Below are 26,917 nucleotides of genomic sequence, written 5' to 3' on the forward strand. Positions count from 1 at the left end.
TGCATAACATTCCACTTCTTTCCCTTAAAAAACTCTTTGGTTGCTTTTGCAGTATGCTTTGGGTCATTGTCCATCTGCACTGTGAAGCGGCGTCCAATGAGTTCTGAAGCATTTGGCTGAATATGAGCAGATAATATTGCCCGAAACACTTCAGAATTCATCCTGCTGCTTTTGTCAGCAGTCACATCATCAATAAATACAAGAGAACCTGTTCCATACATGCCATACATGCCCACGCCATGACACTACCACCACCATGCTTCACTGATGAGGTGGTATGCTTAGGATCATGAGCAGTTCCTTTCCTTCTCCATACTCTTCTCTTCCCATCACTCTGGTACAAGTTGATCTTGGTCTCATCTGGCCATAGGATGTTGTTCCAGAACTGTGAAGGCTTTTTTATCTGTCGTTTGGCAAACTCTAATATGGCCTTCCTGTTTTTGAGGCTCACCAATGGTTTACATCTTGTGGTGAACCCTCTGTATTCACTCTGGTGCAGTCTTCTCTTGATTGTTGACTTTGACACACATACACCTACCTCCTGGAGAGTGTTCTTGATCTGGCCAACTGTTGTAAAGGGTGTTTTCTTCACCAGGGAAAGATTTCTTTGGTCATCCACCACAGTTGTTTTCCATGGTCTTCCGGGTCTTTTGGTGTTGCTGAGCTCACCGGTGCGTTCCTTCTTTTTAAGAATGTTTCAAACAGTTGTTTTGGCCATGCCTAATGTTTTTCCTATCTCTCTGATAGGTTTGTTTTGTTTTTTCAGCCTAATGATGGCTTGCTTCACTGATAGTGACAGCTCTTTGGATCTCATCTTGAGAGTTGACAGCAACAGATTCCAAATGCAAATAGCACACTTGAAATTAACTCTGGACCTTTTATCTGCTCATTGTAATTGGGATAATGAGGGAATAACACACACCTGGCCATGGAACAGCTGAAAAGCCAATTGTCCCATTACTTTTGGTCCCTTAACAAGTGGAAGGCACATATGCAAACTGTTGTAATTCCTACACCGTTCACCTGATTTGGATGTAAATATCCTCAATTAAAGCTGACAGTCTGCAGTTAAAGCATATCTGGTTTGTTTCATTTCAAATCCATTGTGGTGGTGTATAGAGACAAAAATGTTAGAATTGTGTTCATGTCCCAATATTTATGGACCTGACTATATGTTTTGCGCTGTTTTATTGTTTCACTGATTTATTGATTTTGATCAATCTTTTTGATTCTTACCAAGGCACAGTAGCATTCACTTTCAAATATTTCAGTTAGTTCTTGTGGTGCAGGTTGTTTTTGTTTTAACTATGCAACTATGTAACTATGGCATATACATTTATATGAATACTTATTTAATAGAAAGTTCTAGAGGTTTTTTCTTTATATTTTTTCCAGGGCTAAAAGTAACAGTTTAAAATTTATTTTATTTATTTCATCAGGAAAAAAATAAAATATTGTACATAAATATTTCATATTTATCACTTGCATTCAGCTGGTGCACTGTTGGTTTCTTTCTGCTTTCTTAATATGCTGGCTTTACTGCTTTGTAATTAACTTGTGTTGTAAAGAGAGACGAAATTACACAGACTGATGAGTGGGGGTAGGCAAATCTGCCGGGGTTTGATTCAGGACCAGTTTTGCTAAATGTCTTCAAAAATCCAGAAAATCCAAACCTCATTGGAGTCTATAGGAGGGCAAATCTTGATATAAAAAATCAAACACTTTGGGAAAAAATGCACAGCGCCTTAGCTTCACTTTGACTGGCCCTACCACAGGGGCAGAGGTGCTGCACATGACAGCTGACAAGAAGGTCCTGCTCTCTCACCCCTGTCTACTGCTACATGCAGCACTTTTGCCTCTCATTTTACACCTACCACTCCTAGCATTTTTTGAGAGGCGAATTGAATGCCTAGCTTTTACTGAAACTATGGCTTTAGAGCGTTTAGGTATAGAGCTTCCGATGCACACTAGTTACTGCACAGCAATTTGGCAGCATGCTGGCAATTCCAATAAATGTCTACAACACGTGTATGCAGCACACCCCAAATATAAAAGACCCTAACAAGAAAGCAGTTAGGTCTATAGAACTGTGAACCGGGGGGGGGGCACAATTCACAATATAACACTGAATAGCACAGCATAGCACTGTATAATAAAGTATCTCTCGCTACAGAGATATTTCAGCTTTCCCTAACCAGCTCCAACAGACACTAAAAATATGTCTGTTGAGAGCCTACTTATTATAGTGGGTGGGGATTTGGATTGCCCGTTCTTTCAGATTGTTGGATCTCAGTCACCTGTCTTACCAGGGACAAGAGTTGTGCAGTGCATTATGGATTCAGGGGTGAAATTCCAGACATGAACTTGGAGTTTTGCTGAGCCACAAAACTGGGAGATCCACCCAAAACCCAAGCTGGCTCTGAACCCAAACATCATCCCTACTAATGAGTATATCACTGACTAGCACTGTATAGTAAATTATTTCCAAGACAGATATTTCACCTTTCCCTAACCAGCTCAAACACACTGAAAACGTTGTTGCTGGGACCACACTTTTTCACAGTGAGAGGGCTTTATTGACCATTCTTTCAAGATATAAATTCTCAGAGGCCCACCTGACCTGGGACAAGCATTATGTAGTGCATTATGGATTGAGGGGCAACATTTTGGACATAAATTTGGAGTTTTGCCAAGACATGAAACCCCAGGTGGCTCTGAAACCAAACCTCATCCCTACTATAAGTGGGAAGAGTATACAACCCTACACCCCCTTCTGTACATATTGCCCCATCTCAACTTACAGCAATATTGAGACAAAATAAGTATCCAGCTTTAAAATAAAACATACCAAAACCATTAGAGGTTTAAAGAACACCAGAATAAGAAATAACTAAAAGCTGCTGAAGCAGTGGCTGGTGGGCACTTACTGTAACCTAAAATGTTGCCTCCAGGCAGTAAATAAAAGTAATTTGCATTTAATATGTCTCCCCCCTCCACATGCCCATCACAGGTTGTGTGCGAAAAAGACAACTAATTATACTTTGCACTGCTTTACCACAATATACATATATTACGCTTGCCTTGAAAACATAGTATAGTATGTGTGTGTTTAAAAATACAGATCTTCACAATTCAGTTGCTGCTTATGCAAACAGTGTCATCATTCCACAACATACTCTAAAAAATACAGCGGGAAGTTAGTTGATTGTATTAAATAACAGCCTGAGGATTTCTTGTGATCCAAGCTTTGGCTTCAGATAACGAAGTTACTAGTTAGGAAAGCTATGCTTTTGTTGTGGAATGTACTTTTTTACTAGAGAAGCACTGTTGTTAAATAGGCAAATAGGTCAATATGCAGTGTTTTTTATACCACAGGTACTCATATTAACTGAGGTTATATAATATTGTCTATAAAACTTTAAAGGTTTCTTCCGACACTTCATACAGCCCCTAGAAACAAACCATATATGGACCAAGCTAATGTCCCTTTAGCAATCGCGTGATACTATGTATAAAACATCTTTTGTTGGCTTCTGATGAAAAAGATTGAGGATTACTACTCTGAACCTTGCACCTTTGTTGATGTAATGGTTCTTTGAAGTCATAATGGCCCTCACACGGTGTCATCACTTTCACTCATGTAAAGTGTTTATACACTGGCATATATTAAATTTTGGCTCACTGTGCAATGCCAAAAGTCTGCACTTCGTTCAGCTGCAGACAACTAAACCAGATTATTATTTTGTTACTTTTTTACATTGTCTGCAACAGAAAAAATACAAAGGGTACACTGCAACAGATCTTAAAAAGTGATTTCACAATTAACCATTTCAACATGCAGTTAAAAAAGAGTCAAAAATCACTTCCTGTAACAAATAATGAAAGTAGTGTATGGCAATTTAATTTGTTGTATGTGGTAGTGGTGATGTGTCAGATTTTCTTACATAGTTAATCTGGCTGAAAAAAAGACAAAAGTCGATCCAGTTCAACCATTAAAAAAAAAAAATATAATCTTATACCCACAGTTGGTCCAGAGGAAGGCAAACAAACCCAGCAAAGCATGATCCAATTTGCTCCTGCAGTGAAAGCAATTCCTTCCTGATCCCCCGAAAGGCAATCGGATATTCCCTGGATCAACTTTACCTATAAATGTTAGTATCCAGTTATATTCTGTGAATCCAATAAATAATCCAGGCCTTTTTTAAAGTAATCTACTGAGCTGGCCAGAACCAACTCTTGAGGGAGTCTATTCCACATTTTCCCAGCTCTTAGTGTGAAGAAACCTTTCCGTGTTTGGAATTAAATTTCTTTTCCTTCAGACGTAAAGAACGCCCCTTTGTCCTCTGTGATGACCTCAGGGTGAATAACTCTACACCGAGTTCACTATATGACCCACTGATGTATTTATACAAGTTGATCATATCCCCCCTTAATCTCCTCTTCTCAAGAGAGAATAAATTCAGTTCCTCTAATCTTTCCTCATAGCTGAGCTCCTCCATGCCTATTATCAGTTTGGTTGCCCTTCTCTGTACTTTATCCACTTCTTAAGCAAGTAGGAAGTGAAATACAAAGCTCCACCTAGTAGTTAAGCTATAAATCTCTCTACATGCATGCCAACATGGCCAGTGAAGTTGCACTCACTCGATTTGAGCATGTTTATCTCAACATGCACAAAGGTGAGCTAATCTTTGCTGGTAACATCATAAAATACACATCCCCCCTCTTTGCTGTAGTGCTGACTGTCTCTGTACACCCTTCCACAGTACAGTATTTATGTCACTCTGATGATGGTGTATTTTAGGACTATCTAATTAAAGAAGAAAAGCCTCTCCAAGCTTGAAATACAGGCTTCCTAAGCAAAATTCAGATCACTCAATTTAGTAAACTATCCTCTTTATATAAAAACATATATAGAAAATATATAGTTTCTCAGCAAACACAGTATGGATAATGTCATTTGCATAAAGAAACAAATCATCTAAAACTGATATTTTTGGCAGATACTGGAAAATAAATCCACGAAAATAATTTTGTGTAAATTCTGTACACATTCCAGGATTTTAGGGAGGAGTTCCATAATATGAAGTATGGTATAAGAGTGAGAATACCTAATAATAAAGTGGAACTTTATTTGAAAAATAAAAATTTGTGGACAGGCAGGATTTTTAAAGTAGAAAAGACATGCTTTGTCTCTTCTGCATTAAGGATACCTGCCTGCCTGTCCATCCCTGTACAGTGAAAGAAATTTACCAATGTCGAAGCTGACTGAACTCCTGCGCATGCACAGGGGTGACGTCATATCGGGCCGGCCAATGAAAGCAGCTGCTGATTCAGCTACTCAAAGTTGTCAGCTGATGGGGAGCTTAAGGATGCCACAACGCTGGAATAAAGGTGATTATAGTTCTGCTTTAACAAGAGTTAGCTCAAGTTAAACTTTTGTGTGCCTTATAGCAGCCCTTTCATTGTGAATGTGCCTTAATACGGAACTAAACTCTTCAATCCTTTACAGCCAAGGAAGCTGCCATTTTAGCTTCTGTTTGATCTGCTGTTATCATGGTGCTGCACAAGTGATCAGCTATGACACCAGCCATTTGTTGACTTGACAGTTCAGTTGTGTACTAACATAAGCACATTAGTAACATAGTTATTATTCAAGTCATACCTTGTTATGGGAAACAGATCAGAGGGTTTAGTTCTGCTTTAATCACTTGTCGCCTGCCCATAGTACATTTACTGAGGGCAGGCGGCAGCTAAAGGCACTGAAATGTACCTGTACATCGCAGTGCACATGCTAACTGGTGCGACCACTGGGGCATGCAGCGGCACGATCCTGACCGCATTGAGTGCCTGGGGTATCAAGCAATTGCTATGACCAATCACTTATTTAAAGCTAAAAAGAAGGGTTTTCCCTCTCAAAATTATGATGGGCACCTCTGTACAACTGACCAACCTCTCTCACTCACACTTTACCATTTACATTAATTTAATTCAAAATAACACCCCCCCCCCCCCCATATTCACCAATGTAAAAAACAAAAAAGTTAAAAAAGAAATCAAAAGATTCAAAATTAATACATTTGAAACAGGTAGATAGCATTAATTCTGGGAGATTCACATTCAGTTTCTGTGCCTGTAGCAGACCCGAGCAAAAAATGTTGAATAGGAAACATTTGGGAAGTTTGCCCAATAAAAAGGCTAGCAGGAGGCAAAAAAACTAGTCCTCAGTATTGCCTGTGGTCTACTTGCAGCTGATCCTTCCCCCACTACTGACTTACCATTTCTTGTTCTGCACTATGTCTCTGTATGAAGGAAGGTGAAGGAAGCCATCCTGGTAGAGGCAGGGTCTTGCCAACTCATGTCAGAGCCTCCAGCAAGGAGAACAGGAGGCAGTACTGTAGTAGCATCACCAAATCTTGCTCCACATCTCCAGAGACTAGCAGTCAGAGGAATGCTGCCTTAGATCCCACACTCACAGCCAGGATGCTTTAAGCTCAGGAGAGTTTAGGCACCATTGCATACCTGAAAGTTCTTTGCTGTTTTTCAGGGTACTGTTTAGGCAACTTTAAAAGAAAATCAAGAGAGTAAATTCCAGCCATAGACAGCCTGCTGAATTGAACAAATTTTCATCCATCTATGGGCAGGCTAGTTGTACTGAAGTCGATACATCGGCTTCAGTACAACCAGCCTGTCGGGGCTTTTTTCTCGTATGACCACTGATCATTGTATTCTGATGGCTGATAATCCTTCTGTTTATCGAGATCGGGAGTCAGTGTTGATGGGAATAAAGTAATATTTGAAGGAAATAAAATTGCATAATCTATGGCCTGCCTTACTGCCAATCAGGCTGAAGTTCAGGTTAAATCCAGGTTAGATTTTATACCCCACATTTGTTTTACTCATCTCTATTTACAAGTAAATGGGGCAGCACAGTGGCTAAATGGTAAGCACTTCTGTCTGACAGTACTAGGGCCATTGGTTCAAATCCCAACCACGACACCACCTGCCTGGAGTTTGCATGTTCTCCCTGTGCATGCATGGATTTCCTCCAGGTACTCTGGTTTCCACTGACACTCCAAAGACATGCTGGTAGGTTAATTGGATCCTGTCTAAATTGAAATTGACCCTAGTATGTGCATGTATAAATATAAGTTATGGACTTTAGATTGTACGCCCCTTGAGGGTTAGGGACTGATTTGAAGGTTATATATATATATATATATATATATATATATGTAAAGCGTTGCATAAATTGACAGTACTATATAAGTACCTGTATAAAATGTTTATGTTTTAAAAAATGTTTTTGCAGACTGAAATAAAAACAGTTCAGCAATGTCGGTGACAGATTGAAAAAAAAATGTATCCTTTAAACATCCCTGACATATGTTGTACATTTAAAAATATTGGTAGTTATTTTGCTCTCAAAAGTTGTCAAAAGTTAAAAGTAGCGAATATTGGTAGAAAAATCACCCTGTGTATGACCAGCATACATCTTATGAGTATCAATTAAGTCACACATACAGTAAGATGTGGTTGTACTCAGTACTTATATAAACTGTATGCTCTTTTCATTGTTTTAATGGTATGCATCAACAGGAACTACTTAAAAGCACATTAATTATACTATTAGGCAAATAAGATGCAACTAACTACACAGTGTAATTCACATACTATTCCTCACTTATCTGGTAACTAAAGATCTCCTGTCTCCATTCTAATTGGCATATCATCTCCATCTACTATATTTTGAACAGTACGCCTTCCTTTTAAAGCCAAGAACATTAAGTAATTCTCTTTAAGTTCATACCCACTCATTTAAGTCTTATCTGTCTTTCATGAAGATCATGCTGTCTCTGTTGGCTTTGTTTTATCTCGGAAAGGAATGAACCCCCTCTGGCTACTCTCTTATACTTTCCAAGTTTCTTCATTGTGATTTAAATCTTAGGTCAGATGAATATTTTATGATCACCACATGTCCTGTCAGAAGAATTTGATTGGCTTAGCAATTGTATAGCATGCAATGACAATTATGTTTAGTTTTCAAAAAATAGATTTTTTTACATATATCTCTGTTATACTGCTTGGGGTAAATCTTTTCAACAAGGACTTCCATATTAAGCAAATGATAAAGACTGGTGGACAGTTAACATGTTTGGCAGATCCAAGTCATTGCAACTGAACATCCAGAGAATCAGTTGCAGCTGCCTGACCATTGGTGTCATATGATTCTACTTTCACTGTGATAATATTACTCATATTTTTCTGACTCCTGCTTTTGTAGTATACTGCCACAAAATGAAATGTGACATAAAAAAGTAATGCAATTAACTGTGTAAAGTACAATCAGTGCAAGTTGTTACGTAAAAACTAGGGGTAGGGGGGTCCCAGAGTCAGTTATGATGGCCTTCTGGCAGATATTAAAAAAAGAATGTTTTACATTAAAATGAAAAAAAAAATTTCTAGAAAAGAAAGTTAGCATAAACGTTTCGATCATACTTAATTTTAGTGTACTATACGTCTTTGCATAGCTGACTGGGACAGGGAGGAATAATATCCTGAGCCATTCACAGTTCTGTTGCCTATGGGGAACACATCTCAAAGGGGAGAGCAAAAAGAAGATCTCATCAGAGTTTTGCTGTCTTTCTATGTACATTCATAGGCTGGGGAGGATTAAGCTGTATGTCCTAATTTTGGTGTAGTCCACATGGAGGCCCTGGGCCCTTTCCAGGAACACCAGGATATGTTGAGATGAATAACAAATACTTCAGCAAGTAAACAATCTATGTATATGTATTTCAGCTATGTATTACTTACACGTCTTTCATAACCTAGTAGGAGTTTAGCGTCTAGGCCAAAAAAACCCAGTTGTTTCCAATAGACAGTTATTGGAAAGAGCAAATATTCACCAGATCATAGCACTTGACAGACATTTGCGGCAGACCTATTACCTTTGCAAATCCTGAGTCAACCCTTCAGCGGCTTCACTAGCATTAAATACCAAGAAAATTGCTGGTCATAGCATACCAAGAATATTGCTGGTTATAGCACAATGGGCAAAACTGGAATTTAAAGGTTTCTGTATTCAACATGATTGCAGTTAATCTAATTTAACACTAGTAAAAACTGACTTCTGGTTGGTAGCTACAGGCTACTGCATTTTACACATTACATGTGAGTGAATCCCACTACTGTTAAAGTAGAACTAAACGCAAAACTTTTTTTTTTAATTTTGGAAAGGGTAAAGAGGGTTATAACCCCTGGTAGTTAATTTTTCTATCTGTGTCCCATTGGAGAGATTTCCCCTCATTTGCTTCCCTATAGATAGTAAGGGAATCCCTGGATGTGATCAGGGTCACCAGAACTAATGTCTCCATTGGATGATTTCTCTTTTCTTCCTGTTCTGGTGACAACTTAAGCATCTGGAATTTCCTTTCACTTTCACTCTCGGTGATAACGTTAAATGGGACACACAGAGAGGGTAACTCTCCTTAGTGGAGCCGCAGACAGCAATAAAAACCTGACAGTGGTTCTAATCCCTCACCAGTCTAGCCAAAACTTACAGATTCATGGGTATATATTGTTTAAAATGGCCTTGCTATATTAAAGATATTACATCAAGCTTTACTTGTAAATAAGTCTGTAAATAATACTGCTCTGATCCTGAGAAATCCTCAAGTGAAGTCCACAAAGAAACCAACACCTGCGGTGGTGTCAATCTTGCTGGTCTCTCTGATTTATCTTGCTACATATCACTACTCTCAAGTACAGGGGCATAGAGGTCGGCAGGAGGAACCAAGTAAAGCTGTAGGAAACCAATGAGTCTGACACTCCTGGAAGTGTCAGCTAACCTGCAGACTTCAGATGATGATTTTTATGTTCAAATATTTTTATTGAAAACATTTTTCAGAAACCTTTACATGGTATGTAATCATAGATAAGCATTCACATAGTATGACAATATAGTATATAACCAATCAGGAGATATACAGTCATGGCCGAAATTGTTGGCACCCTTGATATTTCTCCAGGAAATCATGTATTTCTCACGAAACGTATTGCATTAACACATGTTTTGCTATACACATGTTTATTCCCTTTGTGTGTATTGGGACAAAACAAAAAAAGGGAGGAAAGAAAGCAAATTCGACATAATGTCACACAAACCTCCAAAAATGGGCTGGACAAAAGTATTGGCACCCTTTCACAACTGCGGATAAATAAGAATGTTACAAGCATGTGATGCTCCTGTAAACTCACCTGGGGCAAGTAACAGGTGTGGGCAATATAGAAATCACACCTGAAAGCAGATAAAAAGGAGAGACGTTCACTTAACCTTTGCATTGTGTGTCTGTCTGTGCCACACTAAGCATGGACAACAGAAAGAGGAGACGAGAACTGTCTGAGGACCTGAGAACCAAAATTGTGGCAAAATATCAACAATCTCAAGGTTACAAGTCCATCTCCAGAGAACTAGATTTGCCTTTGTCCACAGTGCGCAACATTATCAAGAAGTTTGCAACCCATGGCACTGTAGCTAATCTCCCTGGTCGTGGACGGATGAGGAAAATTGATGAAAGATTGCAACGCAGAATAGTCCGGATGGTGGATAAGCAGCCCCAAACATGTTCCAAAGACATTCAAGCTGTCCTGCAGGCTCAGGGAGCATCAGTGTCAGCGCGAACTATCCGTCGACATTTAAATGAAATGAAACGCTATGGCAGGAGACCCAGGAGGACCCCACTGCTGACACAGAGACATAAAAAAGCAAGACTACAGTTTGCCAAAATGTACTTGAGTAAGCCAAAAGCCTTCTGGGAAAACGTCTTGTGGACAGATGAGACCAAGATAGAGCTTTTCGGTAAAGCACATCATTCTACTGTTTACCGAAAACGGAATGAGGCCTACAAAGAACAAAACACAGTACCTACGGTAAAATATGGTGGAGGTTCAATGATGTTTTGGGGTTGTTTTGCTGCCTCTGGCACTGGGTGCCTTGACTGTGTGCAAGGCATCATGAAATCTGAGGATTACCAAAGGATTTTGGGTCGCACTGTAGGGCCCAGTGTCAGAAAGCTGGGTTTGCGTCCAAGATCCTGGGTCTTCCAGCAGGACAATGACCCCAAACATACGTCAAAAAGCACTCAGAAATGGATGGCAAAGAAGCGCTGGAGAGTTCTGAAGTGGCCAGCAATGAGCCCAGATCTAAATCCCATTGAACACCTGTGGAGAGATCTTAAAATTGCTGTTGGGAAAAGGTGTCCTTCCAATAAGAGAGACCTGGAGCTGTTTGCAAAGGAAGAGTGGTCCAAAATTCCGGGTGAGAGGTGTCAGAAGCTTATTGATGGTTATAGGAAGCGACTGATTTCAGTTATGTTTTCCAAAGGGTGTGCAACCAAATATTAAGTTAAGGGTGCCAATACTTTTGTCCAGCCCATTTTTGGGGTTTTGTGTGACATTATGTCATATTTGCTTTTCTGCCTCTGTTTTATATTTGTTCCAATACATACAAAGGGAATAAACATGTGTATAGCAAAACATGTGTTAATGCAATACCTTTTTTGTGTGAAATACTTGATTTTCAGGAAAAATATCAAGGGTGCCAACAATTTCGGCCATGACTGTATATTTACCACTCACGTGGGGTATTAGATACAAAAGGTATAGGATACGTGACTCTACCTAGAGAGGTATACTCAGTTCTATGTGAACAAGATTTGTTAACGAATATATGGAAGGATATTGACAAGAGAGAGGGGGAAGGAGGGGAGGGGAGGGATGTACCAGTCAAGTTTTGTATGCATGTTATGAGGGTAACGTGTCAGAATGAGATTGAGCAGTTAGTGTTTCTAAACCACCTGGACCATTGACTTTGGAACTTAGGGAATGAGAGATTTTGGATTGAGGTTCTTTTTTCCATCTCACAGTGCCAATTAATGTCTGAAATAAGGGTCGAAAATGAAGGGGCAGATGATGATTTTTAGGAAGAGATGAAACACACTTTTCTTACTTCCAGCACCTCCAGCCCTTCTCTGATAGCTCTCTCTGCATTCAGTCTCCAGAGCACAGCCTGCAAGAATCCACTGCCTTCTTGTTATCCAACACTCTGCCCATGGCATTATTCTTTCCTGTAGTAGCACTCTGCACAGCAGGAAGGATGTGATTGGCTGCTCAACTTTCTCCTCTCCCAGAGCCTCCAGCCTGCTTAGGACAGTTTTGTCTGCACAGCTAATTGCTTTTTGCATCAAGGACTGGGACCAGTAGGCACAGCGGGCATTGTGAACTTTGAGTTGAGCTGACACCCCAAAGTGGTTCCAGCTACATTTACTCCAGCCATAGATGGTTCAAATTTTAACCAGTTCAGCAGGGACCGGCTGAGATTCAAACCACCTATGGACAAGCTGACTATACCCATTTCAATTGTTATATGACTTGGGCACAACCAGCCTGTCAGATTATTGCCAGGGGCTATAGTCGCTAGTAATAGGGGACTTCTCCATCCCCCAGTGCCCCCTCACCGTGAGAACACAATAGCTCCACAGGAGGGATTCCCTCATTAACACTGACTGTATTGATGGGGGAATCAAGTGATTTTCATTTATGGCCAGCTTTATAGTTCTCCATACATCCAGGATCCTTCTCCCATGGCCAGTCTTGATTCAAAGCCTGTGCATAAATGTACCTGACCTTCTTCCAGCCCACCTGTATACATGATTCATTATCTTTTTATTTCTTATACCACCAACGGCTCTCTCTTATTTTTTGCTCTTTCATTCATGTGAGAGCCTATGAGGACTAGGTGGGGTGGGGCTGGGCAAGGCTTGGACATGGCTGCCTGAACAGGGACCAACAGCACCAGGAAGTGCCCTTGTGCAGCCACATTAGGCTGCACAGGGCAACCATTGTCAGTAAAAGACAGGAAGGTTGCTGAATGTCTAGATTAGATTTTCTTTTCTAATAAAATATATAGCAATCCAAATAGTGCTTAATATAAAAGTTTACTATATTCTTCATATAAATTAAGGGTACATTTTTAAAGTGGTTGTAAATGCAGTAGGTTTTTTACCTTACTGAATGTTATGCAGCTAGGGGAGCAGACGGGGGACCCAAGAAGAGGAGGATTTGGGATGCTCTGTGCAAAACCATTGCACAGAGCAGTAAGTATAACATGTTTATTATTTAAAAAATAAATAAATAACAAATCTTTACAATCACTTTAATGTCAACTGGAATTGCACTTTAAGTACAGTGACAGGATCTCGTCAATATCTACTTCTGTTTCCACGTGCAGAGAATGTAGGCAATCTGAGCCAAAGTGGATGCATGCTACAGGAGCCCTAAACACTCAGTACTAGTCACAAGACACCTTGTAGTCATTAAACTCAATAGTCCTTATACTACAACTCTGTTTTCTGCACAGCAGCTGATGTCCTTTAACACACATTCAGTGCATTCATAAAGAGTTCAGTGAAAAGCTTCAGAGTTCACCACAAGTAAACTCACTGTAGCAACTAGCAATTTTAGGTTAGCTTCTCTAGATCTGCTTTAAAGCTAAGAAATCCCAAAAGAAAAATAAACAACCATCAAAACCAAACTCTGCAATAAACACTGGCATTTGACAGAGCTGTGGAGAATATAAAAAGGGTCATTCCAAAAAAAATGGCATCATATCATATTGTCTTCTACATTTGCTTTTCATTATATTCAAAGAAAAGTGGAAAGCGTTTGATTCCTCCTATTATGCTGGAGTCTCATGATGATTGTTATTTGTGTCAGAATCATAAATGTACCACTTTATTAATCTTCTGTGAACAGGATACAAATCCTATACTTGACTACTGTCAAGAGATAATTATGAATTGCGATTCCAAAATCCTGTAGGAGGATTTGCTAGGATTCTTCTTATCTCATGACGAAATAAATAAATATTCAACAGCAATACGTGGTTTATAGAAAAGCTGGTGTTGCTGATTTTCTGAAGTCTTTTCACAAATATTTACTGCAGATAATTAAAAAGTATAGAAATAAAAGTCTGTGTATGAATGTCAACTAATTGAATGACCTCTAGCCACCTCTGGCCATGTGAGGGCAGATCAGAAGCAGAACAGAAGAGGCAGGGGAATTACAAAAGTCAACTCTCTCTAGCTCAGTGTTCCTCAATTTTTTTTCAGTCAAGGCATCCTTTAAAATTATGGACAATTTCAAGGCACCCTCTAAAATTATGGACAGTCCCAAGGCACCCTTTAAACTTATGGACAGTCTTGAGGCACCCCATTCTAAAATGTAAAAAACTATTCTAATAGTTTTATATAACTCAGCAACATCCACAGATGGACACCCAAAGCTAGAGGTGATTTATTCTTCCAAATCAAATACACTTTTACACACTGGTCCTGACTAGTATTAGAGTCTTTCAGTTTTTCTCCATCACTGAGCTCATGTGACCCCAGCACTGATGGAGAGAGGCAGAGGAGTGTCAAACTAGGATGCTGTGCAGGCAGCTGACATCTTCCTTATCAACTGATGATGTCATTGGTTGTCAGGACTCCGGTGGCTAGAAGGTTGTTATGGTGCACAATGAAAACCTGTGGCTTTGTGTAACTAAAAGGCAGGCTTGTTCCACCCACTGGCATGTATACATTTTTTGTGCAACTTTTAGACATTTTGCCAAGGCACCCCTGAAGAAACCTCAAGGCACCCCAGGGTTCCTGGGCACCCTGGTTGAGAAAGGCTGCTCTAGCTCATGTAAAAAGCAGCCATCTCGTTCTTCAAGCTTTTGATACGGGTACTTTTCAACTCAAGGCTAGCCCTTGCAATAATGTTTCTAACCTAATTTTCCCTTTAATATTGATGTAAAATGGATAAGACTAAATGGGTGGAGCCTGTATAAATAATATGAATTTTAAATATGGACCAGAATATTATGAAACATGAGCTACATTTAAGCAAGTGTCTGCCAGATCCCTTTTGTTATCGTTGTAGCATTCAATAAGAACATCAGTCACACTTATTAACTGCATTGACATGCAAGGGATGGCAATACCTTGCGCATGGTCATTTTATCGTCCCTGTATCCTTCAGGACCCCAGTCTAAGATACAATTGACAGTGCAGGCTGAGTAAACTAAACACCTGTCTGCTACACAGTTTGGTTGATAGATGACCAACAACTTGGCAGTTGTCACAGGTCAACAAATCTAACTGCATAGCAGAAGCTTAAAGTGTTACTAAACCCACAACCATAAAATCAGTCTATATATGCAGTGAATTATGCTTGTTATACTCACTGTGGAACCTAAGGGGTTAATCTTCTGCATCGTGTAAAAAGACAGCTTGATCCTGTCTTCTCTGATCCTCCCCTTCTTCTTCTGTCCCCAATCCATCTACCATAGTACAGAGCAGCAGTGGCAAGTCTGCACATGCTTTGTTTGGTGTGTATTGCTAGAGAAATTTTTTTTCTTTGGGAGGGTACATGTGACCAGCACAGGGCCAATCAGTGCTATCCAAACAGAGGATCAGGGGTTATGCAGCCTCATAGGACAGTCGCAGGAGATTGACAACTCCTCCTACAAGATTAACCAGTGCAGACACTGATAGAAGTCACAAGACTGCCATAAACTGCTGATGAGAAAGGTATTTAGCAGTTTATATTTACTAAAATAATTGCAATTCCATATTCTGTGTACTGTGGGAGACCAGATATAGTTAACACAGAGTCCTGGGTTTAGTAACACTTTAAGTAGTGCTAGTATTGATTGTCAGCAGTACAAACAAAATAGTATTTTTTGTACTCACCTTAACATCTTTCTTGGAGTCCATAGAGGGACAAAGGAAATAAGGTATACTGGTGGAATCATTCTATGACAGAAGTACTCTCTTCTTGAGATGATGGTGCAATAAGGGTTGGTATCTACCTGTCTACTGCTCATGTGTTTACTGCTCTATAATAACACATTAATGCTTATGCAGAAGTTTCAATTTGGTAATAAAGCCACAATGTTATTATTGCAAGAAAAATAAATCACGGTAATAATAAGTATATAGAATGCACTTTATTTCTCGTACATTTAGGAACATGGATGTTCTTAATCTTCATGTTATACTGTCACCTACAGGAGGACTGGAGATGGGCAAACAATAAAACTGTAGGCCAGCCCTGGATAACTTCTCCTACTATCAACATGCCTCAGTTTTTTGCTAGTTTCCTAGGAGGATGGAAAATTTTTCTTCAGCTCTGCAGTGTTTTTTTATTGCTAGCACTTTCTTACTTAAATTTTTTAATTTTATTCTTCAATCAATACTATTCTCTGCATTGCTGCTGGAGTTTGTCTCTCCGATACAGAAATCCAGTGCAGGCATCCTCAGCCTGGTTTTTGAGTACCACATTTGGAACCCAATGGACTGCACATTGAGGGGATACCCTGGAAGTTACCTAAGGGCTCAGGCTCTGCATTGGGTGCTTTCCAGACTAGCTGCAGAGCAATTTCCATTTCCAAAATCACTGATATTGCCTCAGTGCTCCCCCTGGCTTTGGAGACTCACTTAGTGAGTATGTAAGTAGGGCAAGGTACTTGATAAAGGAGGCAAGGCCTTTGAAATGCATTGTACATGCCCCCTTCACTTCTTCCCAGTGGATGCCATGTTCGTTGAGGTTGGCCATTGATGCTGCTGCTTTCCATCCTTACTCGGTGGATTTGGTTTCCTGTGGATAACAGCTGTAGCAGGTCTGTAGACCGGGCTCATCATTCTCAGAGACATACTGTCATTTCCCTCTATGTCCAAGCAGCACTTGTAATTGTAAGCTTGGATATTTGTTTGTTTAATATATGACACCATGTTTTTACTAATTCCTGCACTTTGGCTACTTTGTTGTCTTCTATATGCCATTGAGGAGTCCTCCCAGATCTGATGTGCCAAGCAGCGGAATTTCATTGGAGCTCTTTATCCATCCATTCATCCATCCTCTCATCCATCCATCCCTGGTCTTCATTCCACAAGAACTATCATTAAGGCTGCTGAATACTTTTACCCACTAACCTAAGCCAGGACTTCATTGTATTATCAACTCTGGAGATTCCACCAAAAGGAATTGGGAATAAGTACTTTTTATATTCTTTTGACTGTTGTTCATGTACTAAGCTGAGAGCGCTGAGAGACTTTTGCTTTTTTAAGTAGGGCAGTTACAGCTATCTCATTTGTCATTTGGCACCACAGGACTGAGCATTGACGCCATCTGCTAGATTTTCATAGTTCCAAGCACTACATCTAAACCATACACTCATTTTATAATACTTTTATGTCTTGTAGTATGAGTGAACAATTAGCAGTGCCTAAAGACAAACGTATTTTTAAAATGTTATTCAACTTTAATACCGAGCCAAATGTTGCATGCTCATCACATGAGTTCATGCTCTCACACAATAGTAAAAATAAATATTTTTTTTAAAAGTACTTTTTATATTTAAAAACAGCCTGATTCTAAGAAAAGCATATTGAGAGAATGGGGCCAAAGAAGTTTTGCAGCTTCCCCTCCCCTAGTAAGCACTGACATTGCTATAATACTGTTACTTTCAGCCAACTCACAGGATAAGAGGACAGCAGCTGATCTGTGGCAACATGCTTGCACATGGCCATGAAAATAAAGACTACTGCACAGAAAACAGGTTTATATTTTTGTGTCATTTATGGGTCATCTTAGCACAGAAAATAGATGTCAGCCTTGGTTTCTGGGGGAAACAAAGAAGACATTGTCAGGGAAAAAGATACCTCTATTATACTTACATATTAATTACATATGCACTTAAAATGACACAAAAAAAAGTTATGGCTGCTTTGAATCTAAACTCCAGCCTTACATTCAGACTTGCACCGTTGCACATCCTCCTCTCCTGTGTTAAAATTACTTAGCGTGATATCACTGCAAACTATGAGCTTCTCACAGTATGCATTAGAAACTGCAGCCCATCAGATAGAATATGTCTCATTTCCTGGCTGGAGGATGTCCAGCATCATCCAGCCTTTCCTACTTCCTTAATGTTCTTGGTCCATGCTTGTCATTTATATATTGTCACTTCTTTCAATAATTAAGGCTCAGCATTACATGTGAGTGTTAGTTAAGGTAGTCTTCCTGCAAATCCAGCCTGCCATAAAACACCCACTCCTCTGCGCTTACACCCACCCATCAAGGAATTCTGATATCTGCTAAACTCTTCCTAAAGCTGGCCATATATGGATCGAAATTCAGTCGGTTTAGCAGGGACTGGATGAATTTCTATCCGTCTATGGCTGGTCCTGGCTGACAGCAATCTACTGATTGACTGCTTACAAACGAGTTTGCTGGAAAACTAGTTCAATCAGCACTGCAGCTAATAGGCTACAGTGCTGATCAGTGTATTCTGACAGCGAAGGAGTCCTCTGCTGTCAGAATACAATGGCACAGTGGGAAGGATTCTCTCATCCATCTGAAATGTGAGGATGAGGGAATTGGTTCAATTTTTTTGTTCAGCCTATTGCCTATACAGTATGTAAAAAAACGAGTTGTTTATGACCAGTTTAGGAGACAGCCCACTGGTTGCATCAGTGCTGAGAATGCATTAAGGTGAAAAACCCTCCTGTCTTTAGAACCACTTTATGATTAAACTTCAGCTTTATAGCCTATTTTTAGTCAAAATAATGAAGAAAAAAAATCAGCACAATGGACATTACTTACAATCAATGTCCCCTGTGCTGCTGGCTCCTGCTTTTGCTGAAATATGCCATTTTTCAATGTCCCCCCTTCCCCTACCACTGTAATTTTCTGGTGCTGTGGGGAGTAATAGAGCTGAGACCTGTCATATGCACCCATCATAAGTGCAGAGTTTGCCCATCCTTTCCGTTTCTTCCTCCATTCATGGAAACTTTACTCTAGCTTTCTTGATGAACACATACAGTATGACAGGTCCCTCAACTCTTAACCCTGTCACTTGAGAAGATTTGTGGGGTGGGGGGATCAGTGGAGGGAGATTTCAATGAGAACAAATACCAGAAGCACAAAAGAAATGTCTTATTGATTGGAAGTAATGCCCCTGTGCTATTTTTTTTTACTTTGACTAAACTTAAGACTGTAAAAACATGTTAACAATCAATATACTTTACTTCTGGGCTAAGTGTAATTAGTTTTCAATAATATATCATGAGCTATAATACAGTTTAACCACTTGCCATCCTGAGGATTTACCCCCTTTCCCGACCAGGCCATTTTTTGCGATACGGCACTGTGTTACTTTAACTGACAATTGTGCGGTCATACAACGCTGCACCCAAATGAAATTTATGCTCTTTTTTTCCCACAAATGAAGCTTTCTTTTGGTGGTATTTGATCGCCTTTGTGTTTTAAATTTTTTGCACTATAAACAAAAAAAGACTGACAATTTTGCTATAAAACATATTCAGTAAAAGAATTTTAAAAATCAAATTTCGTCATAAATTTAAGCCACAATGTATTCTGTTACATGTCTTTGCTAAAAAGAAATCCCAATACATGTAAATTAATTGGTTTACGTGAAAGTTATAGTGTCTACAAATGGCGTTATATATACTGGAATTTTTTTTATACTAGTAATGGCGGCAATCAGCGACTGCAGCGGGCATTCTGACACTGGGGGGGGGGGAACTAACTAACTGCCACTGACATCCCCACTGACACTAATACAGTGATCGGTGCTAATATAAAGCCTGGACACTGTACTAATGACACTGTGCAGGAAGGGGTTAACATCTGGGGCGATCAAAGGATTAACTGTGTGCTGTTTTACTATTTTGTCTGTGTGTGCTTTACTGTGTAAGCATGCTGATTTGTATTGCTCTGCTATGCAGAGCATTACAAAGCAGCATGCTGGTGCTGACAGGGGAGAAATCTGTATTGTTTATATACAGACCTCTTCCCTGTCAGTGTTCCTCAGCAATCGCTGGGGTACCGGCGGGAAATCTCCATCTCCGGCTTGGACCCAGTGATTGACAGCTGTAGTCGCCAATGACAGCGCGGGTAGGGCGGCGCACACGCATGTGCCCCCTACCCGGATATACAAAACCACGTATATATATATATATATATATATATATATATATATATATAAAATTTTGCGCAGTCGGGAAGTAGTTAATGAATATATGCTCTTTCTTGCTCTTGGAATCCCAAGCTAAATAGAGGGTGCCTCACATTCAGTTGTAAATCTTAGTAGTAATTCTTGGAAAACAGCAAAACAACTGTAGTCAATTTGTGTTGAAATCTTTCCTAATGCCATATGTATTAGTTCCTCTGGATACTGTGTGTCAACATGAAATATGGAAGGCGGTGCAAGGTAAAATGAACCACGTTACTTGCTGTTTAAAGTTAGGTTAAACTACTGACATTAGCGTAGAGTAGATGTCTTCTTATACAAGTAGTACTAAACCCTATGTAAAAAGAAGAATAACTGCATTTAAATGTCATAAATATTGGTAATAAATATTCTTTATCATTAAAGAAACCACTTGCAAACAGTCACTTATCCAGAACTGGCATTGCTTTCTCCTCTGGACCTGCGCTACCCATTCACTTACGGGCAAGCTAGGCACACACAATTTGGCTGTGATGCCTGATGTTCGGACTACATGTCCCAGGATGCATTTTTTAAGATATTCAAATGTACATGCCCTAGTAGCATTCACGCACATCCACCCTCAATGTCAGTCACAAACACATGGAAGGGAGATGAGCGGATCTCCAGTGCCCTGTATCTCTCAGGACTCCTGTGCCACCTGTGAGCATCCAGACAATGATTTGAGCTTTTTGTTCCCTCTTTATTGGATCAGAACCCACCAGCTGTTAGCGATCTTGCAATTCATGTGCAAACTTAATAACTGCTGTTATATCAAAAATGTAAAACTGGTATGTAGCATAGAGCACAAAGAAGATTTCCTCCATGCTGTTTACATATTTTCCTGTTTAATCTCTTTATTGATTTTCACATGCAATTAAACAGTAACAATAAGGCTTTATAATAAGTTATTGGGTTAGAGACTGATTAGACCGTAAACGGAACAGTAAATGAAGATATCAGCTTTTACAACTGGAGTACAGAGAATCAACACAGTAACACGGTCGATCTGGAGATCTGGAAAAATTAGAGAAATATCGAGAGGTTGCTGGGTGGGGGGCAGGAACAAAAGAATACAAATGTAAATATATATATATATAATATATATTTAGAGAGATAGAGAGAGAAATGGAGAGAGCGAGAGGGAGAGAGAAAAATAAGTTGGGGGGCGAAGGTAAGGTAAGAGATGGGGTAGCTAGTATAGGGTTATGTCTGCCATACATGGATAGAAATTTTGGATACGTGAATCGAATTTTAATCCATGTATGGGCAGGCTGGTTATATACAGTACAAGTTGATCTATTGACACAACCAGCCTGTTGAAAATGTTTCTCTCAATCAGCGCCACCGGCTTTAGCCAGCAGTGCTGATCCATGTACCCTGATGGCGGAGAAGTCTCCTCGCTGTCAGAATACAATAGCTCAGAGGGAGGGATTCCCCCAACCACATCAAATGTGTGAATGGGACAATCAAGTCATTTCCTTTCAGCGGGTTGAACAAAAAAATGACTCATGGATAGCCAGCTTTAGGGTTGAAAAGAAAAGTTGGACTGTTGATAGGTCCGCTTTTTATTTATTTTTTAATACAGGTATTTATATAGCATCGACAGTTTACATCTAATACATACTTACATACTGTACATACTTACATACTGTACATTTACATTACTCCATGTCCTCAAGGAGCATATATTCTATGGTAAAAGAACTGTAAGATATATGCAAATTTTAACTTGGCCTGGAAAACCAGTATCACAAGATGTTTCATTTTTCATGTGTTGGCATGCAATAGATATGCCACGTTGTACTGTACACAGTGACAATAACACCGCTATTTTTTTTTTGCTCCAAACTGTAGAGCTGGTGCTCGGTTTTCCAAGCAACTGGATTATCATTGTGAAAGTGCCAAATATAATTTGTATCACTCCATTGAGCTATTCAAAGCTTGTGCAGAATGAGTTTCAGATGGCATGCAAAAAGCACACAACAAACACACTGGTGTAAGTGCTTCCTAGGCTATTGCTAAATTCCAAACAACTGAACAATTGTTTGTCAAGACCTGTGTGAGTGCTGCATGGAGAAGATAAGGACCTATTATTAAAGCAGGAGTTGTAAAAGTGTCATTTCAAAGCTGGACAATATACCTCATATCAGAATAACAAAAAAAAAAGTTATCTGAAATACACTTTATGATGAAGACTTGTGTGTCTCTCAGATCTTAACAAGCCAGTAAAATTAAACATCATTCTAGTGAGCTTGAAGAGAAGCTGTTCTGTTCAATTTCAAGTAACTGTGAAGTCAGCAATACACAGCAGACATGATCTATTTTCAGCTGTTTGCTCTACATTGCTATGGAATAAATCATTTAATTTTGCTATGGTCTAATTACCTGGATTAGTAACAGAGATGTATCTGGAGGATGAATGGAACAAGCAGGTTTTGGGTCTAGGCTATCAATGAAATGTTACAGCAGAGGTCATCACAGTCAAGGCTGGAGGGTTGACTAATGTAATCAGCATGACTACTAGGGGCCGACACTGTAAACAATGTAATGTACAACTGTATGCTGTCACACATCTTATTTTATATTCACATACGTCATGTAATTGTAATTTGCTTCAGAACTAATATAAAGCAAAAAACTATTCCTACACTTAACTTTTAGCATTCAAGCTAGCATTATGGTGATGTGAACTGTTGACACAAAGCAGAATCTGGAGAATCCCACTACTAAAATAGCAATATCCTGTTTGGACAATAACTGACTTCCAGTATACATTAGGTCATAAAGGCAACCCTCCATCCTACAGTAATTGTCCCTGACATTAAAGAGCCTGATATCTCTCTCAGTAGTGTTACCATATGAAGGACGTCACACTGGGCTGGACGGAATCTATATAAGAAACAGAGATATAATTGTGTAGTTTAACTACATATACGAAAAATGTAATGTAGTGTTGTGAACTTATGATAAATGATTGTATTTAGACCACCAGCTGGTATTTCAGATCATGCTGTCGGATAACATCAAACAGTTGGGCATACTATTAAAGGATCTGACTTCTAAGTCATCGCCTAGAGCAGCAGTGCCAGTAACCAACAGGGACCATGTGATTTCAGATTTTATAAATTTGGAGTAAAGTAAAGCAGCAAAGAGGCAAATGTTGACTGGTTGCCATTGTTCACTTTGCCTAGTGCAACATGTTCATATATCCAGCACAGATCAATTTGATAAAGAAAGGTTATCTTCTGAAAACCTGTCCTGAAAAATACCTGTCAGCCCAGAAAGTACTGCATCGTTTATCTATACTGTGTTTTGTTATCTAAATATGTGATAACGATATACACTCTTTGTAAAAGGAACCATATGTTATGTATCTTCTCCCTGTCACTAAGCATACCACATCCCATCTAGATTCAACAACTTCAATATCAACAAGCCAAAAACTTTCCTACATATTATGTAGAACAGTGCCTCAGGAAAGCTCGTCATTACAAGCTAAGTATAAACGGTTATTAGGGACTTATGACTACAGGCTTCCATCAAATCCCATAAAAAATATATTCTGGAAAAGCAATATGTCATGGTAATGTCTAGGTCTCCGTCTGCAACATGCAGACTTCCCTGAGAAAGTTGGCAGACTTTCACCAACTAGGAAATGACTATCTGCCAATGTTGAGGCATAAGGCATGCTGAATATTTCGAGGTCTCTGTAATCCCCCTAAAATCAGCACATGGTTGTTGGAGAATTTAAACGCATGCTGTACTATATGACTCACTGTACTGCCACATACATGATAATACACCATCACTTATCTGAAAACAGCACACTCAAATATGCTATAATACGATTACAAATAATTACAGTTAATTACAAAACAATGAAAATACACAATAGGTCAACTATGAAAACAGATTGAGTAATTTGAAGTACCCAGCTAGGCTTCACCAAAATATTTCTATTCTTGATGCTAGGGAGTTCCCTGCATACACAGCATTACATCTGATCATTAACCCTAGGCAGATGTCATCTTACATGTGTTTTACATTGAACAGATGATCGGAATCTTACATACGGTATGCACAGGTGTGTCCCATCCAGCACTATGTATACTATCTATACTTTGACTTATTGTAGGCACTGACGTGCCCCCCCCCAGTTCAGCACAGAGTGTGTATGTATATATATACATGCTATACTAGTTTAGCCACACCTGTGCCAAGAAGTCAAGGAGGAGAAATATATACATATATATATTTTTTTTTTCTCCAGCTTGACTTCTTGGCACAGGTGTGGATAAACTAGTACAATACAGTGTGTGTGTGTGTGTGTATATATATATATATATATATATATATATATATATATATATACACACATACTCTGTGCTGAATTGGTGGGGCATATCAGTACCTGCAATAAGTCAAGGTATAGAATGAATAAAAAAAGTATATATATATATATACAGATGTCTTCTTTATATATACACACGTATATACCCTGTACTATCTATCTATCTATCCATCTATCTATCTATCTATTTATCTATCTACTATACTCTGTGCTGTACTGGTATGGCAATAAGTCAAGGTACAGAATGTAAAAAGATATATATATAGATATAATGCTGTACTAGTTTGAGTGCATATATGCCTAGCAGTAGGTCAAGGTATACAATCTATAAAAGGTATAGAATATATATATATATACACTGTATATCCTGCACTGTATTAGTTTGAGCACATCTGTGCCTACATGTCAAGGATTAAAAATATATATATATACATATATATATATATATATATATATATAACACATTTGTACAGAGTTGTGTACATGTACAATGTGTTTGTATGATTCTACATGTCCCCCAAGTTTCCCAATGCTCCCAGAATAGTAGAATAACCAAAGTCAGAGAACTTTACCTATTCTGCAGACCCTCCTGGAAGATGAAGGCTGTCTGTTCAGATGCAGACTTGTCCAGCACTCCTCCAGTCTTCTCGGGAGCTGATGATGATGAGTGGAGGGAGCAGGGTGTGCTATGGTAATACACACAGAGCTGTCACGCCTAATAAATCCCATGCAATGCTGGCCAGGGTGGAAGGAGGAAAGTGACTAGTTAGGTAGACGTCGTGAAGGCCGATCATTAGCCTGTGCGGTGTGCAGTGCCCCTGTGCTGGTGTCGGTGTGTGGTGTCATAGATTGGCAGCACTGGTGTCATTGATCCAGCGGCGGCTCCCCGTGTCTGGTGTAGATGGGAGGGGGAGCTCGGAGTACACAGCCCTCTAGCACTCTGACACTCATCCACTTGCTGCGCTGGCTGGGCTCTGCTCCCTCCTCGGATCGCACACTTCGTCCAGCTCAGTGTACTCCCATCAAGCACAGTGTGACACAACAGGACCCCGGAGTAGGAACACACTGCCTCCTTTTATTACACATACAGTATGACAGAACTGCCAGTGCACTCACGTGGCTTGCCCAGAGTAGATGGAGCTAAGTACAGTGATGACACACAATGCAGAGTAATATGGAGTAACACTGGAGGGGGGGGTGATCCCCAGACTGACAATAATCATGTCCAAAGGGGTCTCCCTAGCCCCTCGATCCAGAGTGGAGACACCCTAAGATAGAAAGTTAGTTACTACCCCATCACAAAGTGAAAATAAAGGAAAAAAGAGAACTAATGCAGCCACCACATTTAAAGCGCAATAAACTACAATATAATTATAATTTTTGGTTTTGGGTTTAGCATAGCTTTAATACATCTGGGCTTATGTGTATTTGTTAGTAACATATACACTCTTTGTTAGGTACACCTTGTTAGTAAAGATATCCCCCACACCATTATACTACCAGCCTGAACCGTTGATACAAGGCAGGATGGATCCATGCTTTCATGTTGTTTAAGCCAAATTCTGACCCTACCATCTGAATGTTGAACCAACCAGTCTGCCCATTCTCCTCTGACACCTCTGACATCAACAAGGCATTTTCATCCACATAAGTGCCACTCACTGGATATTTTCTCTTTTTTGGACCATTCTCTGTAAACCCTAGAGATGATTGTGTGTGAAAATCCCAGTAGACTGGCAGTTTTTGAAATACTCAGACCAGTCCGTCTGGCACCAATAACCATGACACTTTCAAAGTCATCTAAATCCCCTTTCTTCCCCAGGGCTCAGTTTGAACTTCAGCAAGTCGTCTTCACAATGTCTAGATGCCTAAATGCATTGCATTGCTGTCATGTGATGGGCTGATTACCAGTTACCAAGCAATTGAACAAGTGTAGCTAATAAAGTGGCCAGTGAGTGTATTTCTGGTCTTGAAGGGTCTACTGAAGTTATGGAATCTATAGAATTCATACCAGAGCTAAACAAGGGGTCAATAAATAAAAAAATTAACCTCCAGGAATGAGGCAAAATGTACTCTTGCAGTGCATCCCATACCACAAGGGTTAAAGGAGAAGTAGGGCCAATGCTCTTTTGGCCTTACTTCTCCTGTGGGTCACAGGTGTGCACTTCATTCTGCACTCCTGTGCCCCATATTCAGCCAACAGCGGGCTAAAGCCTGCTGTCGACTGACATCACAAAGGGATCACCAGGCACTGAAGGGATCCCAACTTTAAAGTCAGGATCCTCCCAGATAACTGACCAGCAGCTGGCCCAGTCTCTCAGTGAGTCATTGAGAGCCTGAGCCAGCCAATCCTGCTCCCTCCACAGCTCCAGTGCTCCAGTGAGCGTTGGAAGGGCAGACACCAGCTCTTCATCCACTTAGGTGAGTATGTATGATCATTTTTTTTAAGT

The 26,917-nt window shown here is 39.7% G+C and overlaps 1 protein-coding gene across 2 annotated transcripts in view; it reads right to left on the bottom strand.

Annotated features, from left to right (window-relative positions):
• Positions 1-25,514, bottom strand: part of SEMA3D (semaphorin 3D) — a 260,951-nt gene extending 235,437 nt beyond the window's left edge. Inside the window, exon 1 of one of the 2 annotated variants that reach the window (XM_089685964.1) lies at positions 25,040-25,514. In XM_089685964.1, the coding sequence (XP_089542090.1) occupies positions 25,040-25,196 (157 nt within the window). In that variant the 5' untranslated portion in view covers positions 25,197-25,514. The remainder of the gene's footprint in view (positions 1-25,039) is intronic. The other variant, XM_089685971.1, reaches the window with a different exon arrangement.
• Between the last annotated feature and the right edge of the window lie 1,403 nt (positions 25,515-26,917).

The sequence above is a fragment of the Staurois parvus genome, unplaced genomic scaffold (assembly GCF_062004578.1).
Source record: "Staurois parvus isolate SC_StPar_1 unplaced genomic scaffold, SC_StPar_1.0 ptg000019l, whole genome shotgun sequence".
Taxonomy (NCBI): domain Eukaryota; kingdom Metazoa; phylum Chordata; class Amphibia; order Anura; family Ranidae; genus Staurois; species Staurois parvus.